This window comes from Ochotona princeps, chromosome 29 (assembly GCF_030435755.1).
Source record: "Ochotona princeps isolate mOchPri1 chromosome 29, mOchPri1.hap1, whole genome shotgun sequence".
Classification (NCBI taxonomy): domain Eukaryota; kingdom Metazoa; phylum Chordata; class Mammalia; order Lagomorpha; family Ochotonidae; genus Ochotona; species Ochotona princeps.
Window position 1 is genome coordinate 4,872,207 of NC_080860.1, and position 24,688 is coordinate 4,896,894.

The 24,688-nt window shown below is 57.4% G+C and overlaps 2 protein-coding genes and 1 long non-coding RNA gene across 3 annotated transcripts; 1 reads left to right on the plus strand and 2 right to left on the minus strand.

The window, feature by feature from the left end:
* Positions 1-2,023: 2,023 nt before the first annotated feature.
* LOC131478254 (uncharacterized) lies at positions 2,024-3,362 on the minus strand. The gene is made up of 2 exons (XR_009244379.1): positions 3,281-3,362; positions 2,024-2,497 (listed from the first exon to the last, which is right to left on the minus strand). It is a non-coding gene; the product is annotated as an uncharacterized LOC131478254 (long non-coding RNA).
* CCDC63 (coiled-coil domain containing 63) lies at positions 3,032-17,573 on the plus strand. The gene is made up of 11 exons (XM_058656678.1): positions 3,032-3,139; positions 3,520-3,686; positions 6,010-6,199; positions 6,976-7,095; positions 8,982-9,163; positions 9,995-10,176; positions 11,341-11,564; positions 11,866-11,940; positions 14,460-14,652; positions 15,901-16,098; positions 17,392-17,573. Exons 1-11 carry the CDS (start codon positions 3,113-3,115, stop codon positions 17,538-17,540), a joined length of 1,707 nt encoding a protein of 568 aa, XP_058512661.1. The 5' UTR covers positions 3,032-3,112; the 3' UTR covers positions 17,541-17,573.
* A 774-nt stretch (positions 17,574-18,347) lies between these two features.
* MYL2 (myosin light chain 2) lies at positions 18,348-23,744 on the minus strand. Its single transcript, XM_012929864.2, has 7 exons — positions 23,685-23,744; positions 22,613-22,702; positions 21,293-21,368; positions 20,347-20,451; positions 19,819-19,897; positions 19,658-19,706; positions 18,348-18,628 (listed from the first exon to the last, which is right to left on the minus strand). The coding sequence occupies exons 1-7, from the start codon at positions 23,685-23,687 to the stop codon at positions 18,530-18,532; spliced, it is 501 nt and encodes a 166-aa protein (XP_012785318.1). The 5' UTR covers positions 23,688-23,744; the 3' UTR covers positions 18,348-18,529.
* Positions 23,745-24,688: the final 944 nt, after the last annotated feature.

A 24,688-nucleotide genomic window follows, 5' to 3' on the forward strand; every position in this document is an offset into this window, starting at 1 on the left:
AGGGGTGCAGTCAAAATGATTCTAGAAAAATCGCACTGCAGATGTTTGCCACTATTTCTTGACTTCAACCCCTGAGGAAGTAATTAACGTGTGTTTCCGGCAGGATGCTTGTGAGAATAAAAAGAGAGGTTGCTGGTCACTCCCTAGATGCCCATGAGCTGGAACTCAGCCCAGGGCTCCCACGTGATGTAAGGAGCCCCAGCTCCAGGCACCTTACGGAGCCACAGGCCTTTTCATGGCCACGCCCAATGCCCAGATAGAAGGAGGTTGGTTTTTAAAACTCCTTTAGGGCAGGGAAATGGTCCTTCCTAGTCCCAGCGAGTTCTGGGTCGGGATTCAAGGGGAAAGGATGGGCAGGTCCTCTGCGCCCCCCGCCCCCGCCCCCCATGGGTGAATGATGTTTACGCAAAAACAGCTTCTGTCCCTATTGCGCAGAGTGGGGAGCCCCTGGTCTCCTGGTGGCCACGTGCAGAGTCTGGGCCCAGCAGGGTCGCGATGGACGAGCAGAAATGCGTCAGCGAGTGTAGCGGGGCAGAGGGAAGTGGAGATGCGGGCAAGACAGCACTGTGTGGACCAAGGGAACGAGAACGCTGGTTGACCCTGCCGCGAAGTCACTGGGGAGCATGCTCCCGCCCCCTTGCTTCTTGGCTAATTCCCTGCACCCTTCCAATCCTTCCAGGGGAGAACGACCCATCCGCGCCAGTCATAAAGGGCCCGTTCTAAGGGGTCCCAGAACGCTGCGGCGTGGAGCGTTGGTCTGACGCAGCGCGAGCCCGCAGCCAGAGCCCTGCGGGCGCGCTTGGTGGTGCGTTGCAACCGCTTGTGGGCGGGCCCCTGGTGAGTATCAACCCCTTGCGGCCGCGCCGGCTGTTCCATAGTGACCCCTGCTGGGCAAAGACGAGGTGGCTGTCACCGCCTTGTGGGGGTTTAGCTGCGCCCATCCTGAGAAATATCTCAGCTACTATCAACTACAGCTACAGGGGGTGGAATGACTCCAGTAACTCCAGTTTGCCCCGTTCCCAATTAGGATTTTCTAAAGTTCTTTTGTGCACTTGCATCGCAGCGTCCCTGTTTGGCTGGTGGCCCAAGCACCTACTACCCACCTGTGGTGTCTTGGGGTTCCTGCAGAACCCCAAGGGGGTTTATCCTTCAAAAATCAGAGGCAGAATTGTTGCTAGCCTTCCTTGCCCCAGCTGAGTAAATATGAGACTGAAAACATGATCTGTGTCTAAGAGAAACTTCATTCATGAAAGCTGCATTTTCCAAGAGTTTGCCCTGTGCCCAGGATTATGGACACGACAGTGGATGGACAGAGGCCCCAGGAGTGGGAAGCATTTCCTCCGTGTCTTCTGACCCTAGGACCGGGACTTCTTGGCATATTTTCCTGTACGAACTCCCCTCCATATATGGGAAGGGTTGAGATTCCTCCCAGGAATTGCAAACTCAAATTCTTGCTGGTTCCAAGCAGTTCCAGGAGGAGAGGCAGAAAGCAGGGAGGAGTGAGGCCTGTGGCCAGGAAAGCAAGTGCACAATCTTTATATACAGAAAGAAGAAGTCGAACTGACCCCACCCACAGGCTGTGGGATGGAGACACCCGCATAAGGGTCTGGACCTCCACACCAGTCACTTCCCACGGGTGCTGCCAATGCCACTAGCCCACCCCCCTCTCTCTGTGGACATGCTTTCTGTTCACTGGCTTCTTGGTCCTCTCCATCCATAATGCCCTCCTGTCTTTGCTTCTCTGTGAACTCCTCATCCTCCTTCTCAGCCCAAATTGAAAGCTGCTCCCCTTTACCCAGGGCAGGATTCCCAGTGTCCTGAAGGCTGCCTTGCCACCAAGTCCCCCACCAGGTTGAGCGCACAATAGGGGCTTCGTTGTGTGCCAACTAGCTTGGAAGTCAATTTGGCTGTCCCTGCTGGGGAGCTCATCTTAGGTTGGTTTTGATGTTAATTCCCACCCAAGTGCCTTCTGGGTTGGCCAGCTCCAGCGGATCGGATGGTGTTCTCTGGATTCCATTTCTCCTGGTTTTATTTGATCTCCTCCATGATAGCTTTTTTTATAGGCTTCCTGTGGAGGCGAGATGGTGGTCAGCCAGCCTGCACCTGGGCTGCTGAGGTTCCAGTGTGGTGTAGTCACCCTATCTCTTCTGGAGTATTCTGGCTTAAAGGCCACTATTGGTCCTGCCTGCCCTAGCTGGTGTCCATCTCTGAACTAATCCCAGGTGGGCATTATGCTAATTGGCCAGGAGTTTGGCACTCTGATTGGCCCACCAAGCTGTATAGGCTTCAATCCTGAAGCTGTTGGGATGTGGTCAGCCCCAGGCTTCCCGCAGGGTGGTCTGATGGTGACCCCTCTGACTCTCTCTAAATGCCTGAGCAAACAGGCCCTGAGGGTGGTAGCCATTTGCCCCAGGTGAAGCAGCAGCTGTGGAGGAACTGGAGCTGAGATGTGATGGTTGGCACAAGCCGCGCTCTGGGTCCCTACGTTGCAGGCCACCTGGAGGGAGATGGTATGGAGTTTCTGCTTTAGGCACCTGGCCTGGGATGGCCAGGAGGTAACAGTGCCTTGAGCATCACAGCCCCGTCAGGCTGTGACATTCATGCGATCCCCTCTGAATGAGTCAGCACAGGTGCCAGTTAGGATGTGATCCAAATGCCAGGTTCTGTTCCCTGTCCCCTCACCCCTGTCCCCTCACCCCTGTCCCCTCACCCCTGCCCTGCCTTTTTTGCTTTGGCTCCTGCCACCCGCTGCCATGCCATTTTGTCCCCTCTTCTTTGGGAACGCTGGGAGCAGAAGGAACTGACACCAGAACCATCTGCCTATCTCCTAATAATAAATGGCAAGAAACAGGTTCCAGGCAAGCATTGCTCGGGGGCGGGGGTGACTGTGTTCACACTCGGGCAACCATCTGCTGTGTCATCCTCATGTGCCAAGCTGTGGGCGGAGGAACTGGGGAAATGGGGTGGCACTGTGTCCTGTACTGCCAACAGCATGGATCACCAGTTTTCTTCTTTTTGTTACAGCTGAAGGACATTGCAGAGAGAGAGAGAGAGAGAGGGGAGGTGCGCTCGCTGGTGTGGACCCCTTGTGCCCGGTATCTGAGCCGAGGGGATGCCTGACTCCTTCAAGATGCCCGTGGTAGGTAACAGGGTCTTCACTTACCACAGTCAGGTGCTCCACTGTCCTCTTTATGTTCGTAGCTTGAACCCTCACAGCACAGCCACATGTGCCCATTTTGTAGCTGGCAAGTTGGAGGCCCTGACATTTTGACTGACTCACCCAAAGTCACACGAAGAGGCAAAGAGGGGCCTTGATCCCAGGACTTCAAACAACACCCTGTGTCCACACAGCAAAGAGCTCGTTTGGTGTGCAATAATGAGGCAGCCAGGCCTGTTCCTTGGCGACCCAGGGCAGTTTCTCCGTGTAACAGAGGAGCGGCTGACATCGGCCTGCCCCTGGGTGCGCCCCAGCTGTGTGCGTGTTACCTGAGGCATTTGTGAACACCCTGTCCCATCCAGGTGAAGAAGTACAAGAAGGGCTCCCAGGCCCTCCAGGATGCCACGGAGAAGGTCAGGGAGCAGCTGGCCCAGGCTGAGCTCCGCACACTGAGGCAGCAGTTCCGGAAGATGGTGGAAAGCCGCAAGTCTTTCAACTTCCGCAACCAGAATATGATCGCCAGCCAGTAGTGAGTGCCGCCTCAGGGGCCCCAGGCTGGAGACCTGCAGATTCGAGTCCCCACTGGGACACTGTGTCCTTGGGTTCAGAGTCGCTCAGAGACCCCTGGGAACCTGGGTCCCCGGATCTCAGGTCGGGAAAGGGTCTACTGATGAGGAAGGCTTGTGCCCTAAGGGTTAAGCTGTCCATTGCCACACTCATGTCTCACATCCCACTACCTGGGTTCAAGTTCTGGCTCTGCTTCTGGTCCAGCTTCCTGCTAGTGCACACCCTGGGAGGCAGCAGGTGATGGGGCCCTTGCCGACCAGGTGGGAGACCCAAGTAGAGTTTGGGCAGTAAACCACTGTGTGAAAGCTCTCTCTTTTCAGTTAAAATGAAACAGAACAAATCAAAAACAAACAAAAATTCTTAATGTTTCTCATCACAACAAAAAGTTTTATTTTTCTTTCTCTGAATTTTAGCCCTGGCCAGCACCCAGAGACCAACACAGGTCTTGAGTCAATCACCATGTCAATTTCCCAGCAGAGGGAGACTCTGGTTGGCTCATTGTGGGCCAGTGTCTACTCCTGGTTCAGTGGGTTGAGCCTGGGCAGGGCCAAAGGACACATAGTGGGCTTGACTAGTTCCCAGAGTGGGTGGGCACCCCTGGGCTGCAGATAACCCTGTCTTACAAAATGCTATTGTGTGTCCTTTCTTTGGGCAGCAGAAGGGTATGCCTTGGGGCTAAGTAAGCACAGGAAGAGATGTTGTTGATGCCAGTCCAGGGAATGGAAGTCCTTAGTTGCAGTCACAGCGTTCACAAGGGCAGAACCAGTCCTCTGCCAGAGCTCTGTCGGATAACGGTTGGAGCGAACTGCAGGGGTTCTGGGCTCAGGGAGGTTGAGATTTGACATAGAATCTCCCTGTCTTTTTTTTTTTAAGATTTATTTTTATTGCAAAGTCAGATATACAGAGAGGAGAGACAGACAAAAAGATCTTCCGTCCGATGATTCACTCTCCAAGTGACCACAATGGCCGGTGCTGCACCAATCCAAACCCGGGATCCTCCAGGTCTCTCATGAAGGTGCAGGGTCCCAAGGCTTTGGGCCATCCTCGACTGCTTTCCCAGGCCACAAGCGGTCACTTGGGGGGTGAATCATTGGACGGAGAATCTTCCTCTCTGTCTCTCCTCCTCTCTGTATATCTGACTTTGCAATTGAAAAAAAAAAATTAAAAGGCACCTCTTCTCAAGCTACTTTACTGCCATCTGGTGGAAAACAGGTCATTCTGCAGGGCTTTTGTTGGAATTAGAGTCCCCGGGAATGTGTCATACACCTGGCTGGTGTTTGGTCCAGGCTGCGACTCCCTGTGGCTGTGCTGCAGATGGAGGGCTCCTGGGCCACGTTGCTGTAGAACACAGGGCCTTGGGCTGTGGCTCAAGGGCTAGATCTGGCCGTGTTTATCAATAAAGTTTTACGAACACTGGCCACACTGGTTTCATGTTGCGACCACAGGATTGAGTAATTGCAAAAACCTTCATGGCTCTGAAAGCTTAAAATATCTACTTTTTGGCTCTTTTTAAAAGAAGGCTTTACCAGTCCTTACCATGGAATATTCTTTCATGTTCTAGAGTGGTTCTAGAATGCCCCAGGCTTCCAGAACCTTTATTTTTTTTTTTTAATCAAAAAGGTACATTTACAGAGAGAAACAGAGACAGAGAGGAAGATCTTCCAACTCTGGTTCACTCTCCAAATGGCCTCAACAGCTGGAGCTGAGCTGATATGAAGCCAGGAGCCAGGAGCTCTTCCGGGTCTCCCACACAGGTGCAGGGTCCCAAGGCTTTGGGCCGTCCTCCACTGCTTTCCCAGGCCACAGACAGGGAGCTGGATGGGAAGTGGAGCAGCCAACTTCGAACCAGTGCGCATATGGGATCCTGGCGCATGCAAGGCGAGGATTTTAGCCATTAGGCCATTCACCGTGCCCCAAAGTCATAGGTTTTGATAGACACAGCTGGAAATTGCTCTCTAGGAGAAAAACGCTCCTTGGAGAAGGCACAGCTGTCGGGGAGTGCTGTGCCCCGGGAGTGCCAGGTTCCAAGGCCTTGGGCTAGCCCCATTCCCTTGCTTGGGCCAGGAAGTGCTTCTTCTGAGGCATGTGTATGTGAGTTTGTGAATGAGTGTCACTATGAATGTGTGTGAATGTGAGAATGAATGTGTGTGTGGTGACAGTGTGAATGTATGTGTGTGTGTGAATGAATGTATATGAAGGAGGGAGTGTGTGTGAGTGTGAGTGTGTGTGTGGCCTGTTCAGTCAAGTTGTCTGCAGAGGTTGACAAGGGTCTACTTTTGCGACAGCAAGGAAATCCAGAGCCTAAGGGCGGAGCAGGATGAGCTCACAGTGCTTCTGGGCCTCATGAAGTCCTCCAAGAACCTGCGGCTGAGCGAGAAGAACTATCTGGAACTGCGGTTTCTGCTGCAGGCCAAGGAGGAGTACGAGGGCTTGATTAAGTCCATGAGGGTGCTGTTAGCCGAGCTGGATGAGAAGGTGCGACTGCCTCACGGAGGGAGAGTGGGGCGCTGCGGGAGGCTGCAGGCTGGGCCTATACCCTGGCACTTCCCTGGAGGGTCGCCCAGCCCCTTGCAACCCCGTACCCTGTGGGGTGGTTGGAAGAGGGGGCACAGCCTCTCCCCTGCCTCGTGCCTCTCTTTCTCGCGGGCTGCCCAGAGGTCCTGGAGCTTCTCAGCAGTCAGCCTGGGAGTGGCCCTCTGCTGCTGGCCGACGCCGGAGTCCTGAGGGCGAGGAGCTGGACATGCTGGCGGTGACTGGGGGGATGCAACCCCCGCCTCCACCTGCCCTGCCCTGCCTCGCATCTCAGGCCTTCCTTGGCACCAGCTCCTCCTCTACCAAGCCCCTGCTGATTCTCTGGGACTCACTATGACTTTCTGGGGGGAGACCTTTGAGGCCCTCACTACAGTGTCAGGTTTCTGCCCCAGTCAGCCTTCTGGCCAGGAACAAGGAGCCCACTCAGTTTCCTGAAGGGGCAGGCAGGCGCTGGGGAGTGGGAATCCCAGGGGTTAGTCACAGGGGAGCTGCAGTGTGGAACTGGGAGAGTGGGTGGCCAAGGCCACAGCTCTGGCCTGTCCTAACGCTGACTCTGGGGCGGGAGGCCCACCAGGCAGCCCTCTGGGACAGCCTCCCGGGGCAGAAAGCAGCATGGGGCGGAGATTCAGTATAGCCCCTCATGCCCCTTCTCAGCACTTGCCAAGTAGCTCTCCTCCCTGACAGCTGGGCTCGCTCCTCGCCTCCCTTCCTCGCGGCAGATCGCACAGATGGAGAAGAAGATCGTCAGCCAGAAGCAGGTCTTCCAGAAGATGCAGGAGGCGCACAACCCCCGGAAGCTGCAGAAGCAGATTCAGGTCCTGGAAACGCGTTTGAACCTGGTGCGTAGAAAGCCTTCTGGTTCCCTGTAGCCCTGCCCACGGCTCTGCCCCCTTGCTCAGGGCGTGCACCTGTCCCATTGATTAACTCCAGGTTGGGTGGTGGGGAAAGCCAGGCAATGGCTGGACATCCCTGCTCCAACCCCTTCCTTCCATCCACCTTACTCTTTGCAACCTCAGCCCCAGCCCCGCTGAGATGCCGAGCTGCCGGCCTCAGAACCTCCTGCCTTTTTCCAGAAGCAGCTTACTCGGTCCCTGCCCCAGGTGGAGTGGCTGGGATCTTGCCATACCGTGTGCCTCTGCCATGTAGTCCCTGGGATCTGTATACTGTTGGTCAGAAACAGGTGTAGCTTGACAATGCTTTCTGATCACCCTGAAGTTCTCTCTCCCTGTAACTCTGCCTTTCACTTCATAAAATCTTTCTAGAAACCCAGGAAGCTGGAATGGGAAGCAGAGGTAGAGGTTGGACCCAGGTACTGATATGGGGTGCTGGCATCCCAACCAGTGTGCCAAACACGTGCCCTGGGATATCCCTTTCTTCTCTTCCAGATGTATTCATTGGGTGGGATGCCAGCGTTTTGGGCTGCAGCTTAATTCACTGCGCCCTGCAATCTCTTGTCTAAAGGCTGAATAATGCCAGTGTGTGTGAGAGAGAGATATCTTGTCCCCCAGAGCCCTGGTATCAAGCACACTAACTTGTTCCCACACCGTGGCCGTGGTGAGTCTGCAACGGGCGCCTGCCTGGGAGCTCCGGTGTCTGCCGGAGGTGGTGGCTCTGCTTCCTCGGGGAGCTTGCTCTGCAGAAGGGCGGCTGGCTCAGAGGTTGATTCTGTGCTGGTTTGTTTGGAAACCTCCATGTGGTTTTCCATAATGGCTGCCACAATCTCTGCTCCCATCAACATCACCTTAAAAAACCCGAACACAAATTGATTCAGCATCTTCAGAAAGGCAGAGTGGATAGTACACCACACCGGCACGTGTGCACTCCTCCGACCTAATCATTCTTCACATCCTACTGTGCTTGCCTCACTGCCCTCCATCCCTGAGGTATTTTTTAAAAAAATTATTTACTTATGAATTTTAATTGAAAGAGTTAAATGAAGGGAAATGAGACAGAGATGGGGAGAGGTCTTTCATCTGCTGGTTTACTCCCCAAGAGCCAAAATGGCCAGAGTTGGGAGCCTGGAGTTTCTTCTGGGTCTCCCACGGAGGTGCAAGGGACCAAGGACCCGGGCCATCCTCTCTGCTTTCCCAGGTCATTAGCCAGGAGCTGGATAAGAAGCAGAGCCGCCGGGACTCAAACCACTGCTCCAGGCAGAGGATTAGCATGCACGGTATCACACTGGCCCAACCCTGAGATATGTTAAAGCTGGATCTGATCCAAGTTCTCATAACTGTCAGGGCCTTTAGATTTCTTGGATCTAGCGGAATGGCTCTCATTCTACAAAGCATGAAGCAGCTCCACGTCCCAGCAGTCCCCCAGAGCAAAGCACCTAGAGTGCCGAGTCTGAGAAACCCTGCTTCCACAGGCCACCCTCCCTCCATTTAATGAACTTCACCTGGCGGAGTGTGAGTCCGTGGTCTAGAAAGTTCTTCCTCTTGACTTGGCTGATGGTTTATTCTGGTGTTTTGTGACGGGTCCCTCTCTGCCCCGCCATGGCTTCTGCCTGGAAGTCAGGTCTAAAGGTGATTGAAGGATCTGAAGGCCAGGAGCCAGGATCGACCCAAGGTCGCTGAGCCCATCGATGGGCAACCCGCACTCTCAGTGGTCCAAGGGCTGCTGTGTGCCCTGGGTTGCAAGCTGGGAGAGCCATGGTGTCGGGGGAAGGCTTTCCAGTTTCCCCTACCCCAGGAACCAGCCAGATCTTACAGCTTAGCCCTCCCTCCAGGTCACCATTCACTTTGACAAGATGCTGACCACCAACGCCCAGCTCCGGAAGGAGATCGAAGCCCTGCGGTTCGAGAAGGCCGCCTATGACAACGCCTACCAGCAGCTGCACCGGCGCCTGCTGATACAGAAGAAGACCATGAACATGGCCATAGAGCAGTCGGCTCAGGCCTATGAGCAGAGGTAGGCTGGCATCTGGCATGTGGCTGCCTGTTCTGAGCACCCCTGACCTACTCCCTTTGTCCCATGCCCATCAGAGAACAGGCTGAGGCTGAGGAGCTGTGTTGGGAGCCTGTGCCAAGCCTGATGCCAGGGGCCCTGGGCATCTTTCTTCACCCTTGTAGCTGCCCTAGGAGGTAGTATCCCCATTATGCAGACCAGAACATGGGAGCGGCTAAAATACTTGCCTGAGCCCCAGGTGAGTGGCCCACCTGAGATCCATACCTGTTTGCTGCCTTGCAGGCATCTCTCTGTTTCTCCTTTCTCAGCTGGGCATCTCCCAGCTCACACTTACTGTGGGGAAGGCTTACAGTTGGATGTGAAGATCACAGATGTTAGACAGATGGAGGTTTAAACCCTGGCTCCATCACTATTACATTGCTGCAGGGGTCTCTTAGGGTGTCAGGAGGCGCTCAGTAATACACGTGTGTAAAGGCAGGCCGGGACAGAGTAATCGACAGGTGGTGATGGTGGTGGTGACGCTGGAGATGATAGCGATGGCAATGGCCATGATGGTTATGTTGAAGGTAAGATGTTGACAAGGGTGAGGATGGTGTTCATGATGGAGATGATGAGGAGGAGGAGAGAAAACTGACTCCCTGGGGGTGGTTTTGAGCTTGGCACTCCTGTCGTTCAGGGCCAAGTGACTCAAAGTCCACTTCCAGAAACTTTCATGATGAGAAGTCTCATGGTCATTTGCCAGGCAGGAAGTCCCTCTGAACCTGCAGGGTGAGGGAAGGAGCAGGGTGGAGCCTCAACGCCCTCAGGCTCCGCCCATTCTCCCACCCTCCCCAGGCTGGAAGCCATGGCTCGCATGGCTGTCATGAAGGACCGGCAGCAGAAGGACATCTCTCAGTACAACCTAGAGATCCGAGAGCTTGAGCGCCTCTACGCCCACGAGACCAAGCTCAAGTCCTTCCTGCTCATCAAGCTGAATGACCGCACTGAATTTGAAGAGCAGGCCAAAAAGGAAGAAGGTACGCCCTCCCCTCCTGCTGTCGCTCCTGCCCTCAAGCCCCAGCCAGGAGTTGCAGTCTGGCAGTCAATCAACCACGCAGGCCGCTCCCATCATACCACACAGGGACGGGTTTTGCTGTCGCTGGTCCCCACAGCGCAGTGTCTGTTCATAGCGCGTATGCTGCGGCACACCCTGTCCATCATCAGAGGGGATTTAAAGTCCTGGGGGCATGTGTCTGGACTCTCTGCAGGCACCATGCTGTATGCTAAAAGGGACTAGAACTTTGGTGGGTTTGGTGCCTGGGGGAGTCCTGGCTGCTGAGGGCTGACTGACTGGACCTTGTGTTAGGATCTGGGTCAAGTGCGTGACCGGGGGAATGAAACACAAGGACAGCAAGAGGGGCTTCAAGGACAAGGGGTCCCGGGGTCTAAATGAGGCTAGTGTGTATGTGCAGGGGTCAGTCCAGCAGGAGAGTTGTGGGAGGTGAGGCTGGAGCGGGGCAGGGAAAGGTCACGCTAGGCAGCAGGTGGGCTGCATGGGGGCCAATTCCTCTGGACTCCGGCATTGATGAGGTGTCGAGGAGTAGAAGGATCTAGATCTAGAGGCAGAGGGGGTGTAGCCAACAACAACGGGGAGCCGCAGCGAGTGAAGGGGGCCAGGTGGACCTGGAACAATTCAGAAAGTTCATTCTGAAAGCTGTGTGCAGGCCGAACCGGAGAGGTCGGGGCTGTGTCAGTCCCCAGATCGGAGAAAGGTAGGCGGGGGGCGGGGAGAGGAGTTCTCGACCTGGTCTATCCGTGAGCCTTCCTGGGGCTCCTGGTCCCCACATCTTCCTTTGCACTCCGTTGACCTTTGTCCTACGTGAATGTCACTGCTCCAGAGAGGGCTTCCTGGCCACTAGTAAAGCACACATCCGATCGCAAAGGGGACTTGCAAAGTCTCTGACCTGCTAAGGGGACTTCTGTTGATGGGGCGGGGGGAGCGGGGGGTCTTTTCTACCTTCCCTTCCTGTTTTGGTGTTGACTCCTCCCCGCATTCCATGGGGCAGCAGAGCCAGCCCAGGGTGGGGCATGAGGTGAGGGCCTCATCGCGGAAGGAGCCAGCCCTCTCCCAGGAGTGTGGGCCGCCTGCCTGGCACAGCCTTGGGTGGCTTTCTGCCCACGGCCCGTGCTCTCTCCTGCAGCGCTCAAGGCCAGGAAGCCTGTGAAGAAGAAGAAGAAGGGGGAGAGTTTCGAGAGCTACGAGGTGGCCTACCTCCGCCTGCTGAAGCTGGCCCAGGACGGGAACCTGAAGCAGCTCACTGAGGAATTCCTGGCCAAGGAGGACAAGAACTTCGCTCGGTTCACGTACGTCACGGAGCTCAACAACGACATGGAGACTATGCACAAGAAGACCCAGAGGATCCAGGTGGGGCAGCTCCCGTTCCCCTGGCCTGGCACGCACTGTTCCCAAGGCAGCCTCCCCACACCCCGCCTCTGTTCCCGCTGCCGTCCCACTCTGTCCCACTCGCTGTCCACTGCGTCGTCACCGCAGACATTTCCTCCTGTGGTTTGCTCTCTCCCCCTCTCTGATGAAACTCTGCTCCAATGGCATCATCTCTGTGATCTCACTACCCTTTCTTTCGAGGCCCCTGCTCTCTGTCCTTCCTAAAAGTTGGGGATTGGGGAGGGGCCCCCGGTCTGCTCACAGCCACATCTCTCCCGGGCAGGACGAGATCATCTGTCTGCGATCACAGCAGAAATTTTCTCACAGTGACAGCAGCTCCGTCCTGAGGGAGCTGGAGGTAAGGGCGGGTGTGGGGGCAGGCCTGGGGAACCTCTGCCATCTGTCTGGGCTGTCAGGGGACCCTAGGGCCAGTGGGTGCTTGTTGAGAAAGACCTGGTGAGACATGTCCTTTATCACAAGCAGCACCTGCCAAGTGGACCCCAGCTTTCTCCCCCAGGCCACCCCATCCTGTGAGGATGCTGAGCCCAGGCCTTGTAGCCTGTCGTCTGACCCCACCTGCACCCTGTCTGGGTGATCTCTGTCTTTGTGTCTTCCTGTTCTTGAGCCACAAGAGCGAGTAAGACATTTCCTGAGCTGGTACTGCTCACGGGGTGCTTTGTTTGGCCCTCCTTGAATCATGTTCGGCTGCTGATAACAAGGACCCAAAGCAATCCTGACCACGGGAGGGCAGAAGCTTCTATGTGGCTAGTCAGGAAGTCTGGAGCTGGGCTCTTTGGGACCGCTATGGTCTCTCTCTCTCTTTTTTAACTGTCCTCAATCCAAGGGTGTCTCAGGGTTGCATCTTAGCTGCAACAGGTCCTGCAGTCCCATACACATGTGAGGCGAAAGTGGCTTTGCTGATTGGATCATCCAGATTCCAAGGTTAGCTTAGGAGTCTCAGCCCACAACTTCTGCGTTTGCATGGCATTGCCATCACTCTTGTGGGAGAGGTTTGGTCTCAGGGCCACCTCAGTACAGTCTGGCGGGGAGAGAGTGGACAGTGATTGTGTGACAAGGACACCACCTTTGAAGACAGCTCATCTAACCCTCTGGGTCCATTCCCTGCAGTTTCTATCCCTGGCGTGCACCCGACCAGGAGGGAAAGGGCAGTTCTCCAGGTGGCCACTGGATGGCAGCAAAGTCCACACTTGCAGCTCAGGGTGGCTGGCCTGTGGGCGAGGGGTCCGCAGGCAGGGCTCAGGCCCGAGTCTCGACAGTGCTTGCCTGCGGTTCTGCGTGGTCCCGGTGGAGTCTCTCAAGGCTGGGCTTCCCTGAACTTGAGTCTGGCATTGGTTAGCGTCTTGGTGCTTGAAAGGCTATGGGAAGCCGACCTCTGTTCTGGGGGACAAGACTTTTTGTTCCTTTGGTTCGTGTGTGATTTTGGGGGGCTTTTCCAAGAAGCATATCTGATGTGGTCTGTCCTAACAGCACAGATGCTCCCAACTTCAGCCTAAAGCCGTTGCCACCTCCTGCCCCTGCCCCTCAAGGGAGGCAGATGGGACCACTCCTCCAGTGGCAGGGCGTGGCCCCGAAGTTTAGGATAGGGCTGTTGGGAATGTCCCTTCCTGGCTGTGGGAATTTGGTTAAGCCACTCAGAGGCTTAGAGGTTCCCTAAACATCTCTCTGTTGGAGAGGTCCTGCAGGTGCACACCTGGTAAACTTGCTCCCCAGGCCAAGGCAAAGCCTAAGGTCACTGTCGGTATCACGAAGTGGCGCCTGCACTGCAGAACGGCACCCAAGAGCAGGTCCCATGCAAGCTCCTTTTGGAAAATGGAAACCCAGCTTTCCCCTTGCCCTCACCGGGCATGGGGCCAGCTGTGAGGCCGAGCCAAGGCGGTGCCCCTGGGGTGTTTCAGGTACAGGGTGGTGCCATGGCCATCCTCAAGCTGACCCCTGACCTCGTCTGTTAACCACATGACTTTTGAAATGGACCCAGCGGTAGCCGAGGAAGGCAGCTCTTGCTAAACTGCTGGGAGCCCGCAGCCCCTGGAGATGGAACATTCTGGAGCTCCGGGCAGGGGTGGCCACCTCCTGGCTGTGCCCCTCAGAGCCTTTGTCTTCTTCCCCTCTGGAAAATGGGGTCAGGGCTGACCCCCATCCCTGGGCCTTGTGACTTTGGGCCAGCTATGCTGCCTGCCATCCTGTCCCTGGGGAATGCTGGCTGGCCGACCCGGGCATTGCCACTCATCGGGAGCTCTCAAGCCCCGGATCCAGCAGGTGGCAGCAGGGGTGCTACTGAGGACATACATGGCCAGTGCATTTCCAGGAGGGCAGCAGGGGCTGGGAACCATGCTGTGAGCAACCCTGGAGCCATACACTTGTGCTTTTTGAAACATGTGTTAATATGACAGGCAGAGCAACAGAGACCATCTGCTGGTTCACTCCCCAAATGGCCACAGCATCCAAGATCGGGCCAGGCCAAAACCTGTGTCTCCAACATGGAGACTGGGGGACGTGAGTGCTTGGGCCATCACCCACTGCCTCTCCAGGTGTGGTGCATGGGAGCCATGTGCGGAGCCAAGCAGCCTGCACCTGACTCAGGGGGATGCCAGTGTTGCAAGCAGTGTTATAACCCACCGTACCACAATACCGCCCACAAACTTACCTTTTAATTCCGTTTTCCGCAGATGGAAGCAAGAACATCTTCCACTCTACCGTATTTACTCAGGAGACCCATCACACACACCGGGGCATTTCCTACTTTTCTGTTTTGGTGTGTTTAAACGTGTGGATGGAAGCCCAAAAAGCCAGCCTTGAAATCCTGCACTTGGGGGCCCCTCCTGCGCGTGACCAGTGCGGGTGCTGTGTCTGCCACAGGAGAAGCTGAGCAGGACGGCGGCGGAGGCGGACCTGTACGAGAGTAAGCACAGGGAGATGAGCCGGACGCTGGAGCTGCTCAGGGGCACTGTCGAGAAGCTGTTCAAGAAGATCGACTGTGATGCCACCAAGATCCTGGTGCAGCTGGGTGAAAAGGGTAGCGTCACCGACAGCAACCTCTCGCAGTACTTCGGTGAGTCCCCTGGGGTGCTGTCCATGGGGGAGGGGCAGCCTGGTCCAGAGGGACAGCTGTTTCAGGCAGCCCACCCAGGTTCCCATCCTGGCTGAGTGACTCCAGGCAGGTGTCTGGGCCTCTCTGTGCCCCTGGGCCCTCGCACAGGCCATTCATTCCTGGAGGCCTTGTCCCGTGTGTCCGGGGACCACCCTTCCTCAGATCTTCCTTTAAAGTTGTCTCCCCAGCCAGGCCTCCCTTCCCTGCCCCACTTACCCCTCCCGCATGCGGTTCCGTTGTTTGATGTTTACCTGTCATCTCTTTGAGCCTGTGGACCTGTGGGGTTCAAGAACCCCTCCCTTGGAAGTTTTGTGTGCCAATGTGTTTGGCTCCCGGTTTTCCTGATTCGAAAGGAAATCACTCAAATTGAGACCGTGAGTGTCACCTGCCTTTCTCTGCCTCCACACGCTTCTCTGCAGTGGCTTCCTTGTTGTGGTTGTTTTTCTCCAGGAATGAATGAATGACTCCGGTGGGCTGCTGGGGCCGTGTGCCCAGTGGGAAGGGCTTGGCCTGGGCAGTTCAGGGAGACCTCTGGGTTTGGGGCAGGGGGAGAGGAGCTACCTCTAGGTTTGCAATCCAGGAGGGGTTTACTGAGGACAGAACATGGGGTAGGGTGTCCAGGCGGAGAGAACAGCACGGCCAGTGGCTGGGGCTCTGAAACACCCCAGGCCAGGGAGGCGGCACCCTCAGGTGTATGCGTCACCTTGTTTTCATTCTTATCTGAGGTGTCCCATCTGATGGTTCATCCAATGTTCACCACAGTGCAGGCTGGACCAGGCCCAAGTCAGGGGCTTGGAGCTCCATCCAGGTGTCCCATGTGGGAGCAGGTGCAGGGCCAGGTGCTTCCAGGGTGTGTGTTGGCAGGAAGCTGAGTTGGGAGAGGAGGCAGGATTTGAACCCAAGTACTCCCTGGCATGCTGACCGCCCTGCCTATGCCTGGCCCTGGTGAGGTTTCCCCCTCTCAGGTCCACTGTGTGTGGATGTGGGAATTCCAAGATGAGCAGAACGGAAGCCGGCTCTCTGTGGGGAAGCCGCACAGAGGAAGCCTCTGAGCTTTGTGGATTTCTATTTTGTACCACATGAACTGCACCTGTTGCATCCCGGTGTGGCCGATCCCGGCCTGGGTTGTTCTGCGGGGTGGATGCAGCGCCGCAGCCTGCGCTCCCCACCCTCTCCAGCAGGGGGCGCCACCCGCTTCTTGTTCCTTAGCCATCATCGAGAAGAAAACCAACGACCTGCTGCTGCTGGAGGCCCAGCGTCGCCTCCTGGACCTGGCCGAGAGCGAGAGCTCCACGGCCTTCGTCAACCCCTTCTGGGGCGGCTCAGCCTTGCTTAGGATCCCTGAACCCACGAAGGTCATCCCGCCCGTGTTTGGGGCCGACCCCTTGAGCGACAAGCTGGACGAGGGTGAGTCCCAGGATGTAACCCACCGGCATGCATCCTGGGAACCCGGGACGTGTGCATTTGGGGGAGGCGCGCCCGGGGACCCCACTGCCACCCCGCCTCACCTCCAAAGCACCGTGAACGCAGCTAGCCCTTGGCTACCACCTTGGTTGGGGTCACTTCTCCCTGTGAGCAGGGGTCCTTCAGCCACAGACCCCAGGGCGTGGCCATCCTGGGCGGCGCTGTGTGGTGCTGCACCTTAAAATGGAGGATTGGGCCACTCAGAGTTCCCAGCTTCCGGCTGTTACCCTCACTGCACCTTCCCTCCCTTTCCTGAAAAAGATAGATTTTGCTCGAAAATGTAGTCAGAATAGTGTGACAGGGATATGGCTGGGCCTGCTGTCACCCCCGGGACAAAGCCAGGCCCAGGTGTGAATAGGATGAGGTGGGAGGTGGTGGTATCATTGAGGGTATGGCTGAGAGGTGGGTTTGGGGGTGCCGCCAGGCACCTGGAGGCCAAGGGTGGGGTGTCTCTGTGTGTTGAGGCTGTTTTTTGTTTGTTTGTTTGTTTTTTACAATGGTCCTGCTGAGGCACCAAGTGTGTTTTCCAAAGCGGCTTCCGCTTGTCTGAGCAGCATTGCAGTGTAGCCGGGCTGGGGAGGGGCCGCACCACACAGACCCCACTCAGGCACACACAGACCCCACTCAGGCATGTGACACACATGTACGTAGTGCACACACACACACACACACACACACAGAGCAGTGCTCAACCTGACCTAGCTGAGTGGAACTGAGTGGATGGTTGAGTCCACTGTCCCCTCTCCACCCTCTGGGAGGTGGAATGTGAGGACAGTGGCCTTGCTGGGACATGGGTAATGCCTTGCCTTCCTTCAAGGCACCAGGTCAGCCCCAGCCGCCCTCAGCCGTCCCCAGCTGCCCGCAGCCCACCGGCCCACCAGCCCACACCACCCAAGCGTGATTGGCTGGTAGGGCCTGTGCACTTCCTAATTAAGAAGCTGCTCCTGTCACTTCTGATGGCCTGACAGCTGATAGCTTTACACAGGGTCTTTTTCTTTGCTACCCCACCCCCAAACACCTTTCATGTCTGAGGCTGGGAGAAAAATTCCCCGGGAAGTCCTTGTCCACCCACCCTCCCACCCTCCTTTCCTTGAACTGTGCCAAGTTTGACCATCCGCTGCCAAATGCCCAGAGCAGACGCCGGGCAGGGCAGGAGCCCTGGGCCGGGTGTGACCACCCCATTGCTCACATGCTCCCTGTGTCCCCGTGGTCACGCACACCCTGTGTCCCGTGCAGTGGAGCAGCCGCTGGACCACGGCAGTCTCCGGCAGCTGGTGCTGGACAACTACGTGCTGAAGGAGGCCCGGAGCAAGGAGACGGGCCGGGAGAGCGTGCCGCCCGAGAAGGGCGATGAGCTCAAGCCTCGGAAGAAGACGGTGGTGTGAGGGCCGGCGTGGAAAATAGATGTGTGGTCCCCAGTCTTGGCGCCTCTGCTCAGTTTTGCCCTGGGGGGAGACCCAGGACCCGGATCGGGAGGGCGCAAGCCTTGGGTGGTGGAGGTGGGGCCTGGCCCGCATCTTCCACAGCCGCATGGGGGAAGGGGGTCCCTGCGACCGTGAGGAGCGCTGTGGTTGGTCTTGCGCCTTAGAGCGCCCTCCCTAGCTGGCCCCACCGGCTTCCAGGAGTCCTTGGTTTCTCCGTGTGACTCTGCTCTCCCCAACTCCTTCAGTGCTATGTACCCCTGGGGTCTCTGGACATCCCCCATCTTTAAGGTTTTCCTCGGAAAATCATGGCCACGGGGTTCATCCAGGGCGACCACTTCCCCCCACCCGCGGTGACAGGCAGTGGACGCCCCAGACCCCGCGCGGGTGGGTGGAGGGTGTGGGTGACGTTGTGTGATGCTGGATGGGGGAGCAGTATCCCTGTCCCTCTGGGACTGCCCAGGGCAGAGAAGGTGCTAGAAAGACTGCGCAGCGGAGTGAGGGGACCCCGAGTTGGGATTCCAGCCCAACGTGGGCCCCACGCAATGCCAGCCGGGTCTGCAAGGACAGAGGTGTGGCCTGGCTGCTTTGTTAGCGTGCAGGATCGCTGGGGGAGGTTTCTATCCACTGCACTGTGGTTTTGTTTGTGGGGAGGCTTCCTCTTGGCTGGCCATCATGTCCACCTGTGGCCCCTGAGTGGCAGCAAAGGTCTATTCTAAATAAAGAGTCGCTGAGGCGAGCAGCAGCATAGCAGACATTCGCTATGCTACGTCAGGTATGCCTGTGTCACAGACGTCATGACCACACACGATTTCCCGTTTATTCCAACGTGGCACTGGGACATGTTGCCATAGTCAGGGCAAGGGCAGGCTGATAGGCAAGGCCACGTGGCCCCCAGGCCAGAGGGCAGGCGCAGAGGTCCGGGACTGCCACCCCCCAAGCCGGCGAGTCCCCTAGTCCTTCTCCTCCCCATGGGTGATGATGTGCACCAGGTTCTTGTAGTCCAGGTTGCCGGTCACGTCCGGGGGGAACGCCGTGAACATCTGGTCAATCTGCAGGGCACAGCTGGGCCAGTGTCAGGGGTTCCCTGTCCCTCCCTGGGAGGGCTTTGGCCTTGTGGTGCTCCCCCCAACCCCCGGGGGAAAGCTCCCAACGCTAGCAGCTCAGTGTGGGGCGCTGAGGCAGACGGGGGTCAGCAGGGAGTTGGTGGGCTCAGCCTCTTCCGCCTCTTTACTCCTGCCCCTTCCCAGGCGCCCGACCCAGAGCCTCCCAAATGCATCCTGCAGAGTCTGGGGGAGGGGGCGGTGTTTCTGCCATAGGGAAAAGGCACAGCCTGGTGGGGGGAACCCGCGACCATGCCCAGGGGCCAGCAGCTTGGGTCCTTACGGGGTCCACAGAGAGTGGGGGTGTTTTCTAGACACTCCTCTTTTACAGGCTCCTAAGGGGCAGCGTGGAGGTGGCCCTGGGCACCTGCTGACTCACTGCGAGGGTAGCTGTGAACCCCACTTCATAGATGGGACATTGCTCATGCTGCGTTTAGGAAGTGTGTCCCAAGTCACACAGCTGGAAGGTGGAGGGGAGGCTTTGGAGGTGAAACTGAAGAATATGGTTGGTCGGGGTGGGCGGGGCGGGGAGAGGCCTGCCGGGCTGGGGGGGATGGGAGGGTTCATTGATGACACTGGCAGTGTCGCCTTGCAGACACGTGTTTGTCCGCTGCCGAACCGTCTGGACTGGGTGTCGTGAGAACTGCCCTGGTCAGAGCTGAGCTGTGTACAACCTGCTCAGCTGTACCGGGCAGCTCTCCCCCTAACAAGGAGCTGCTGCTCTCCCCAGTCTCTCAGGGAGTCTTGGGTTTGAATCTAGGCTCTGGCATTTTCTGTCCTTAAAAGGATGCTTAAAAGCAAGCAACCACTCCTTGGGCCTCAGTGGTCCCATCCGTACCTCTTCCAGGGGTTGAGAGTGGCCAGGGTTCAAGAAGGCTGGCTGGGTGTGTCTGTGGGGCTGGGGCAGTGGTGAGGAGGGCATGGGGGCCCCAAGCAGGTGAGCCTGGGAGCCGGGGGTGCCCACAGGGGAGTCCTTACCTCCTCCTTGGAAAAACGCTCTGCCTGTGTAGTGAGCATCTCCCGGACGCTGCACAGGGAGAAGGGGAGGTTCAGGTGTCAGGGGATGAAGACAGACCCAGGGACCCCTCTCCATATCAGCCCCTTCCCCCACCTCCTCACCCCCTCCCTCATCCACTCACTAGTCGGCTTTTAGCACCCCTTTGCCTTCTGGGTCAAAGACTTTGAAGGCGTTGAGGATGGTCTCCTCCGGATCTGCTCCTGAAAAGGCAGGCAGGGAGCCTGTGTTGTGCAGGACCCTGGCAGCAGGATTCTAGTCCAAGTGGCCCCGAGAGATGCCCGCCTCGGCCCCGAGAGATGCCCATCTCGGCCCCGTGTGCCTCTGGGCAGGGAAGGGTCCAGGTCAGATGACATCTGATTTAGACGGACGGGGCTCTGGATCCTAATGTTGGCTACACTGGCCATGTGGGCCTCAAACAAGAGGCTTCTGACCCGAGCCTCAGCTCTCCCCTACCCAGAAGGCGCCTCTCCCTCCCCCGTAGGAGGCACGCGTGCTGGGCTCCAGGCAATGGGGTTGGCCGCTGTCATGTTCTTCTCCCATGGTCCTTTGCTGCCCAAAGGTGAACACACAACAGTGCATGAGCACTCCACATAAACACACAGGTGTGTGCATATATGTACATACATACACGTCACGCGTGATCACACACCCTTAAGTTTCTCCCCGAACATGGTCAGGAACACAGTGAAGTTGATCGGTCCAGGAGCCTCTTTGATCATTTCATCGATTTCTTCGTTCTTCACGTTGACACGGCCTGGGGAAGGAGGTGGAGGCTCAGGGACTGGGGCTGGAGGGCCACGGCCACGGGGGCACTGGCCTTGGCGAGCCTGTATCGGGGCGACGGTCCAGGGATAGGAATTGGACAGAGGGGGCCAGAGAGGCTGTTCAAGGTATTTATAGCAGCCAGACAGGGCTCCCGCAGCTCCTGAGGGGAGGGCTGGGCTATTTTTAAAGCCGCACCTTCCCCACTTGGAACCTCATTGTTCCCCTCAGAGGGGCCCTGGTGAGGGCTGCTTCTCCCCTGGGGGTGGGAGAGCAAGATCAGAGATGGGGCGTTACCTCTGAGCCAGTTTAAAATGTCACCGCCTGCTTAGGATGATTGACGTTTCAAATGCGTAAAGCTGCAGTCCGTATGCGTGGTGGGATGTTCCCTGGAGAACTGTGCAATGCGCAACCCACACACCTGTGTATGGTTGCCCCTGGAGTTGTAAGGATGGGAATAGGCCATGACAGAACAGTGTGGGTGTGGAAGTGCTATGTGTGGTACATACGTGCCCCATGCACTCATGCTCCCAGATGTTCAACTGAGAGCAGAATTCAAAATGGGATGAGCCCAATTAAAATCATAATAAACAGGCCTAGCAAGACCCAGAGAGGCTGCGCCCCCAGCAGGGGCAGGCGGCCTCCAGGCCGTGTTTCGGCCTCTACTTCCCAGCTTCTCTGTGGGGAGCTGACACTGTGCTCCATGACCCCAGAAAGAGATGTCATAGAAAAAATAGGCTGTGGGCATTGTGACACGCTCAGCTCCTCCTCCTGTGGGCATTGCCCTGGGGGCAGTGGTCGGGCCGGGGTGGGGATGGGGACAGGGCGCATACCCAGGGCTGCGAAAGTGTCTCTCAGGTCGTTCTTGTCGATGAAGCCGTCCCTGTTCTGGTCCATGATAGTGAAGGCCTGGGGGAGGGAGGCAGTGCCACTCAGCTCTGGGTCATGGCGGGGGGGAGGAGTTTCGAGGGTGAGGGTGGGGTGGGCATGGAGTTTCTAGAACTGAGCAGCGCTGTGTCTCCAAATGCACAGCTGTGCCAGGGCAAGCCTGGAGGGACCTGAACGCTCTGCGGCCTCTGTAGGCCCACGACCAGGAGACAGCCCCACGGGAGTGGGGAGAGCAGGGCGCTGGTGGAGAGGCGGGCAGTGATCGTCAGGGACAGAGCAGCAGGGAGCCCTTCTCTGGCCGGGCGGGGTGGGCATGGCTACTGCTGGGGCAGAAAGCCTGGCCTTTATGGTCCGACTGTACAGAGGCGAGTCTTAAGCAGATAAATTGTATTTTAGCAAAGCCATGATTTCCCCACTAAAAAACAGAGATCTCCTCCCCTCCGCCATTGGCTGTGACGGGGGACGGGGGTGGAGGGGCAAGGATTTTCCCCATCAGCTCCAAGCAATGCCCAGGAGTTCCAGAAGGAGAGGAGTTTGGAGGTCCTGCCCACGTGCCTGCCACCCACCATCACATCGTCCACCCCCTTCTCCCTGGAGGACGACTGTCCTAAGGTCAGGTGCAGTGCGAAACTGTTCCAGCAATTCCTGCTTTCCTGGTGGCCGAGGGGTGTGACCTGCCTGTACCCAGTGGACACAGAAAACGCCATGGCAGCTGTCCTGCTGGGAAGCCCCTCATGGGGATCGCTTAGGTCCCCGATTGCTTCATCTTTGTCCCACCTCAGGCCCTTGCTGGGGGGAAGGCCACCAGGAGCAAAGGGACACTGGGGTTAGAACAGTAAGTGACCCTGCTCAAACCAGCCAAGATGCCTTGGTTGTTACTGCCCAAGTGTGAACTCGGACCAGCCCTCCTCCTGTCCTCTGTTTCTCCCTCTCTCCCTGAGCCCCTTCAACCTCGCCATCCTGCTTTGGGGACTTACCCCAAGGAAGTGACCAGAGATGCAAGCACAGATGGGTCCCTCTAGCTGGTATGTGGACCCTGCACCCACAGAGCATGGTGACGCAGCACTAGAGAGCAGATGGGGACATGAGGCCCCAGGGCTGCAGAGCAAGCTCCGTGGTGGTGTGGAGGGTGCTGCCGCTGGCGACACTGTGATGCCGCCTCCTGTATGTCCAGCAGGGAGTGTGTTGCTTTGTTAGTAGAAGGTGTTGAGAATGACAGCACTAGCAGGTCCCCACCAAGCCTGGGTCCCTCCCGTGGCACCCACCTCCTTAAACTCTTGGATCTGTGTCTGTTCAAACATGGAGAACACGTTGGAGTTGGCCCCTTCTGCCCTCTTCTTGGCTTTCTTGGGCGGCTGTGGGAGGGGTGGATGAAAAGGTTGAGAAGTGGGGAATCAGAAAACCAGGACTGTGGGGCTGCTTGGCTCTGAACTGGGTAGACAGCAGCCACACTAGCTGTTCAGGGCGGTGCCACAGTAGCAATGGGAGCACCCGATTTCTGCAGGGCTGAGAAGATTGTGGCTTGGGCCCTGGCTGGGGTCTCTGGCTGGGATGAGGACCCCAGGATCCAGCTGCTTCCCTTCTGGTGCCTTTCCCAGCAACACTTGGGCACACATGGAAGCAGAGTGGATGGAGGGAGAGGAGATGTGTGGCTCACAGCCGGAGCAGTGGCAAGGCGGCATGACGCCTTCCCGGGTGTAAAAACCCAACCCACGCTGGCCCTTGATTCAAATGGCAGTGAGACCTTCTCCCTAAATGTTGTCCCCATACCAAGTCGGCCCACTTCTCCCTGACTCAAAATAACAGTGACGCTTAAACCCCGGGTGCCTGTGACCTTGCTGGCCATGTAGAATTGTGACTCCCTTTGCACAGGGGAGGTAGCCGAGGCCCAGAGAGGCCAGGTCACTGGTCCCAGGTCACACAGCCACGAGGACTGGCCCGGGCTGGAAGGTGGGCAGTCTACTTGAGGAGTCTGTGCCCCACTCGCTGACCGACTGACCACAGTGAGCCCAAGCATGTCCCCTCCCACAACAGCAGCACGAGCTGCCAAGGTGACACCCAAGGAGTGTGCCTAGCAGGCCGGGCTGTGACACCAAACAGCAGTAGGAGCCATGGCAGCGCTCCGCTCCGGGCTACTGTGTCTGCCCGGGGGCTGCCGCTGCCCTGGGAGGACAACAGAGAAGTTACCCATCATGCAACCCACTGGGGTATCCCTCCCTGTGCTCACGGCCAAGGGCTGGGTCCCTGCCTTTCTGCACCTCCCCTTGGGTCCCTGGCTCCAAGATGGGTCTCCTTCCCATCCACCCAGCTCTGTCCATAGGACCCCGTGCTGCTCACCATGATGGAGGGGACACGGCACTGCCTCCCGGGAGTATGCCACTCGCTGCCCGGCTCCCCTCAGCCGCTGTGAACAATAAATACTTCCTCCCTGCGTTTAAAAATAACCCCATGACCACTTTTGGCCGTACTAGGTGAGGCGGACGCCACCTATGGCCCTTCCTGCCCGCCCCCCCCACTCCGCCCCATGCCGTTCTTCTGAAGTAAGGGCAGCTTGCCTGCCACCCGGCGACACGTGAGCCCCGAAAAGGCATTCAAGGTTAAAGAAGTGGCGGTGGGGCTGTGGTCTCTGAGAGATGCTGCCCGCTTCCTGCACTGCGGGGGCCGGCCACACTTGTGCTTGTCAGTTTGGGCAGGAAGGAGGCAGGCAGAGCGGACGGCTGCAGCAGGCACCAGTCCCATCCTGTGGCCATGGTGTCTGCAGGGCCCCCTTCACCCCCGTAAGGCTCTTCGGGGTGTCACCTGGACAAGGCTGCCGACCATCTGCTGCCTTCTGCCCCAGGGACTGCAGGCCAGGAGTCAGGGCAAGGGGTTTTCTCCTCTGTGAGCCCAGCACTGGCTGCTGAACTCCCTCTTTGCAGGGTTGGGGGAGTGTGTTCACCACCATCCCCACTGCCAAGCTCTGCAGTATGCCAGGTGCCAGGCTGGAGCGAGGCCCCCCATGGAGCTGGTGTGGGGGAAAGACGGGCACCCCTTGTCCATGGTCCGGATTCCCCTCCGTGTGATCTGTAAGGGTGTGGCCATGTGGAAGCTCTGTCGGCTAGGATCGAGGGACCCTGGGGTGAGAGTTCTGGACAGTGGGAGCCGCAAAAGTGCCAAAACACAACTTGGAGACTTGGGGAGCACGGGGCTGCAGGGGGCAGGTGTCCTCTGAGGATTTCGCAAGCCTGGGCAGATGTCATTCTCAGTACAGAGACGTCAGATTTAAGTGGACAGGTCCAAGGAGTTTGTGGCTGACTCTGGAGGGTGAGTGGGTATGGAGAGGTACACGGTGGCTCCCCACT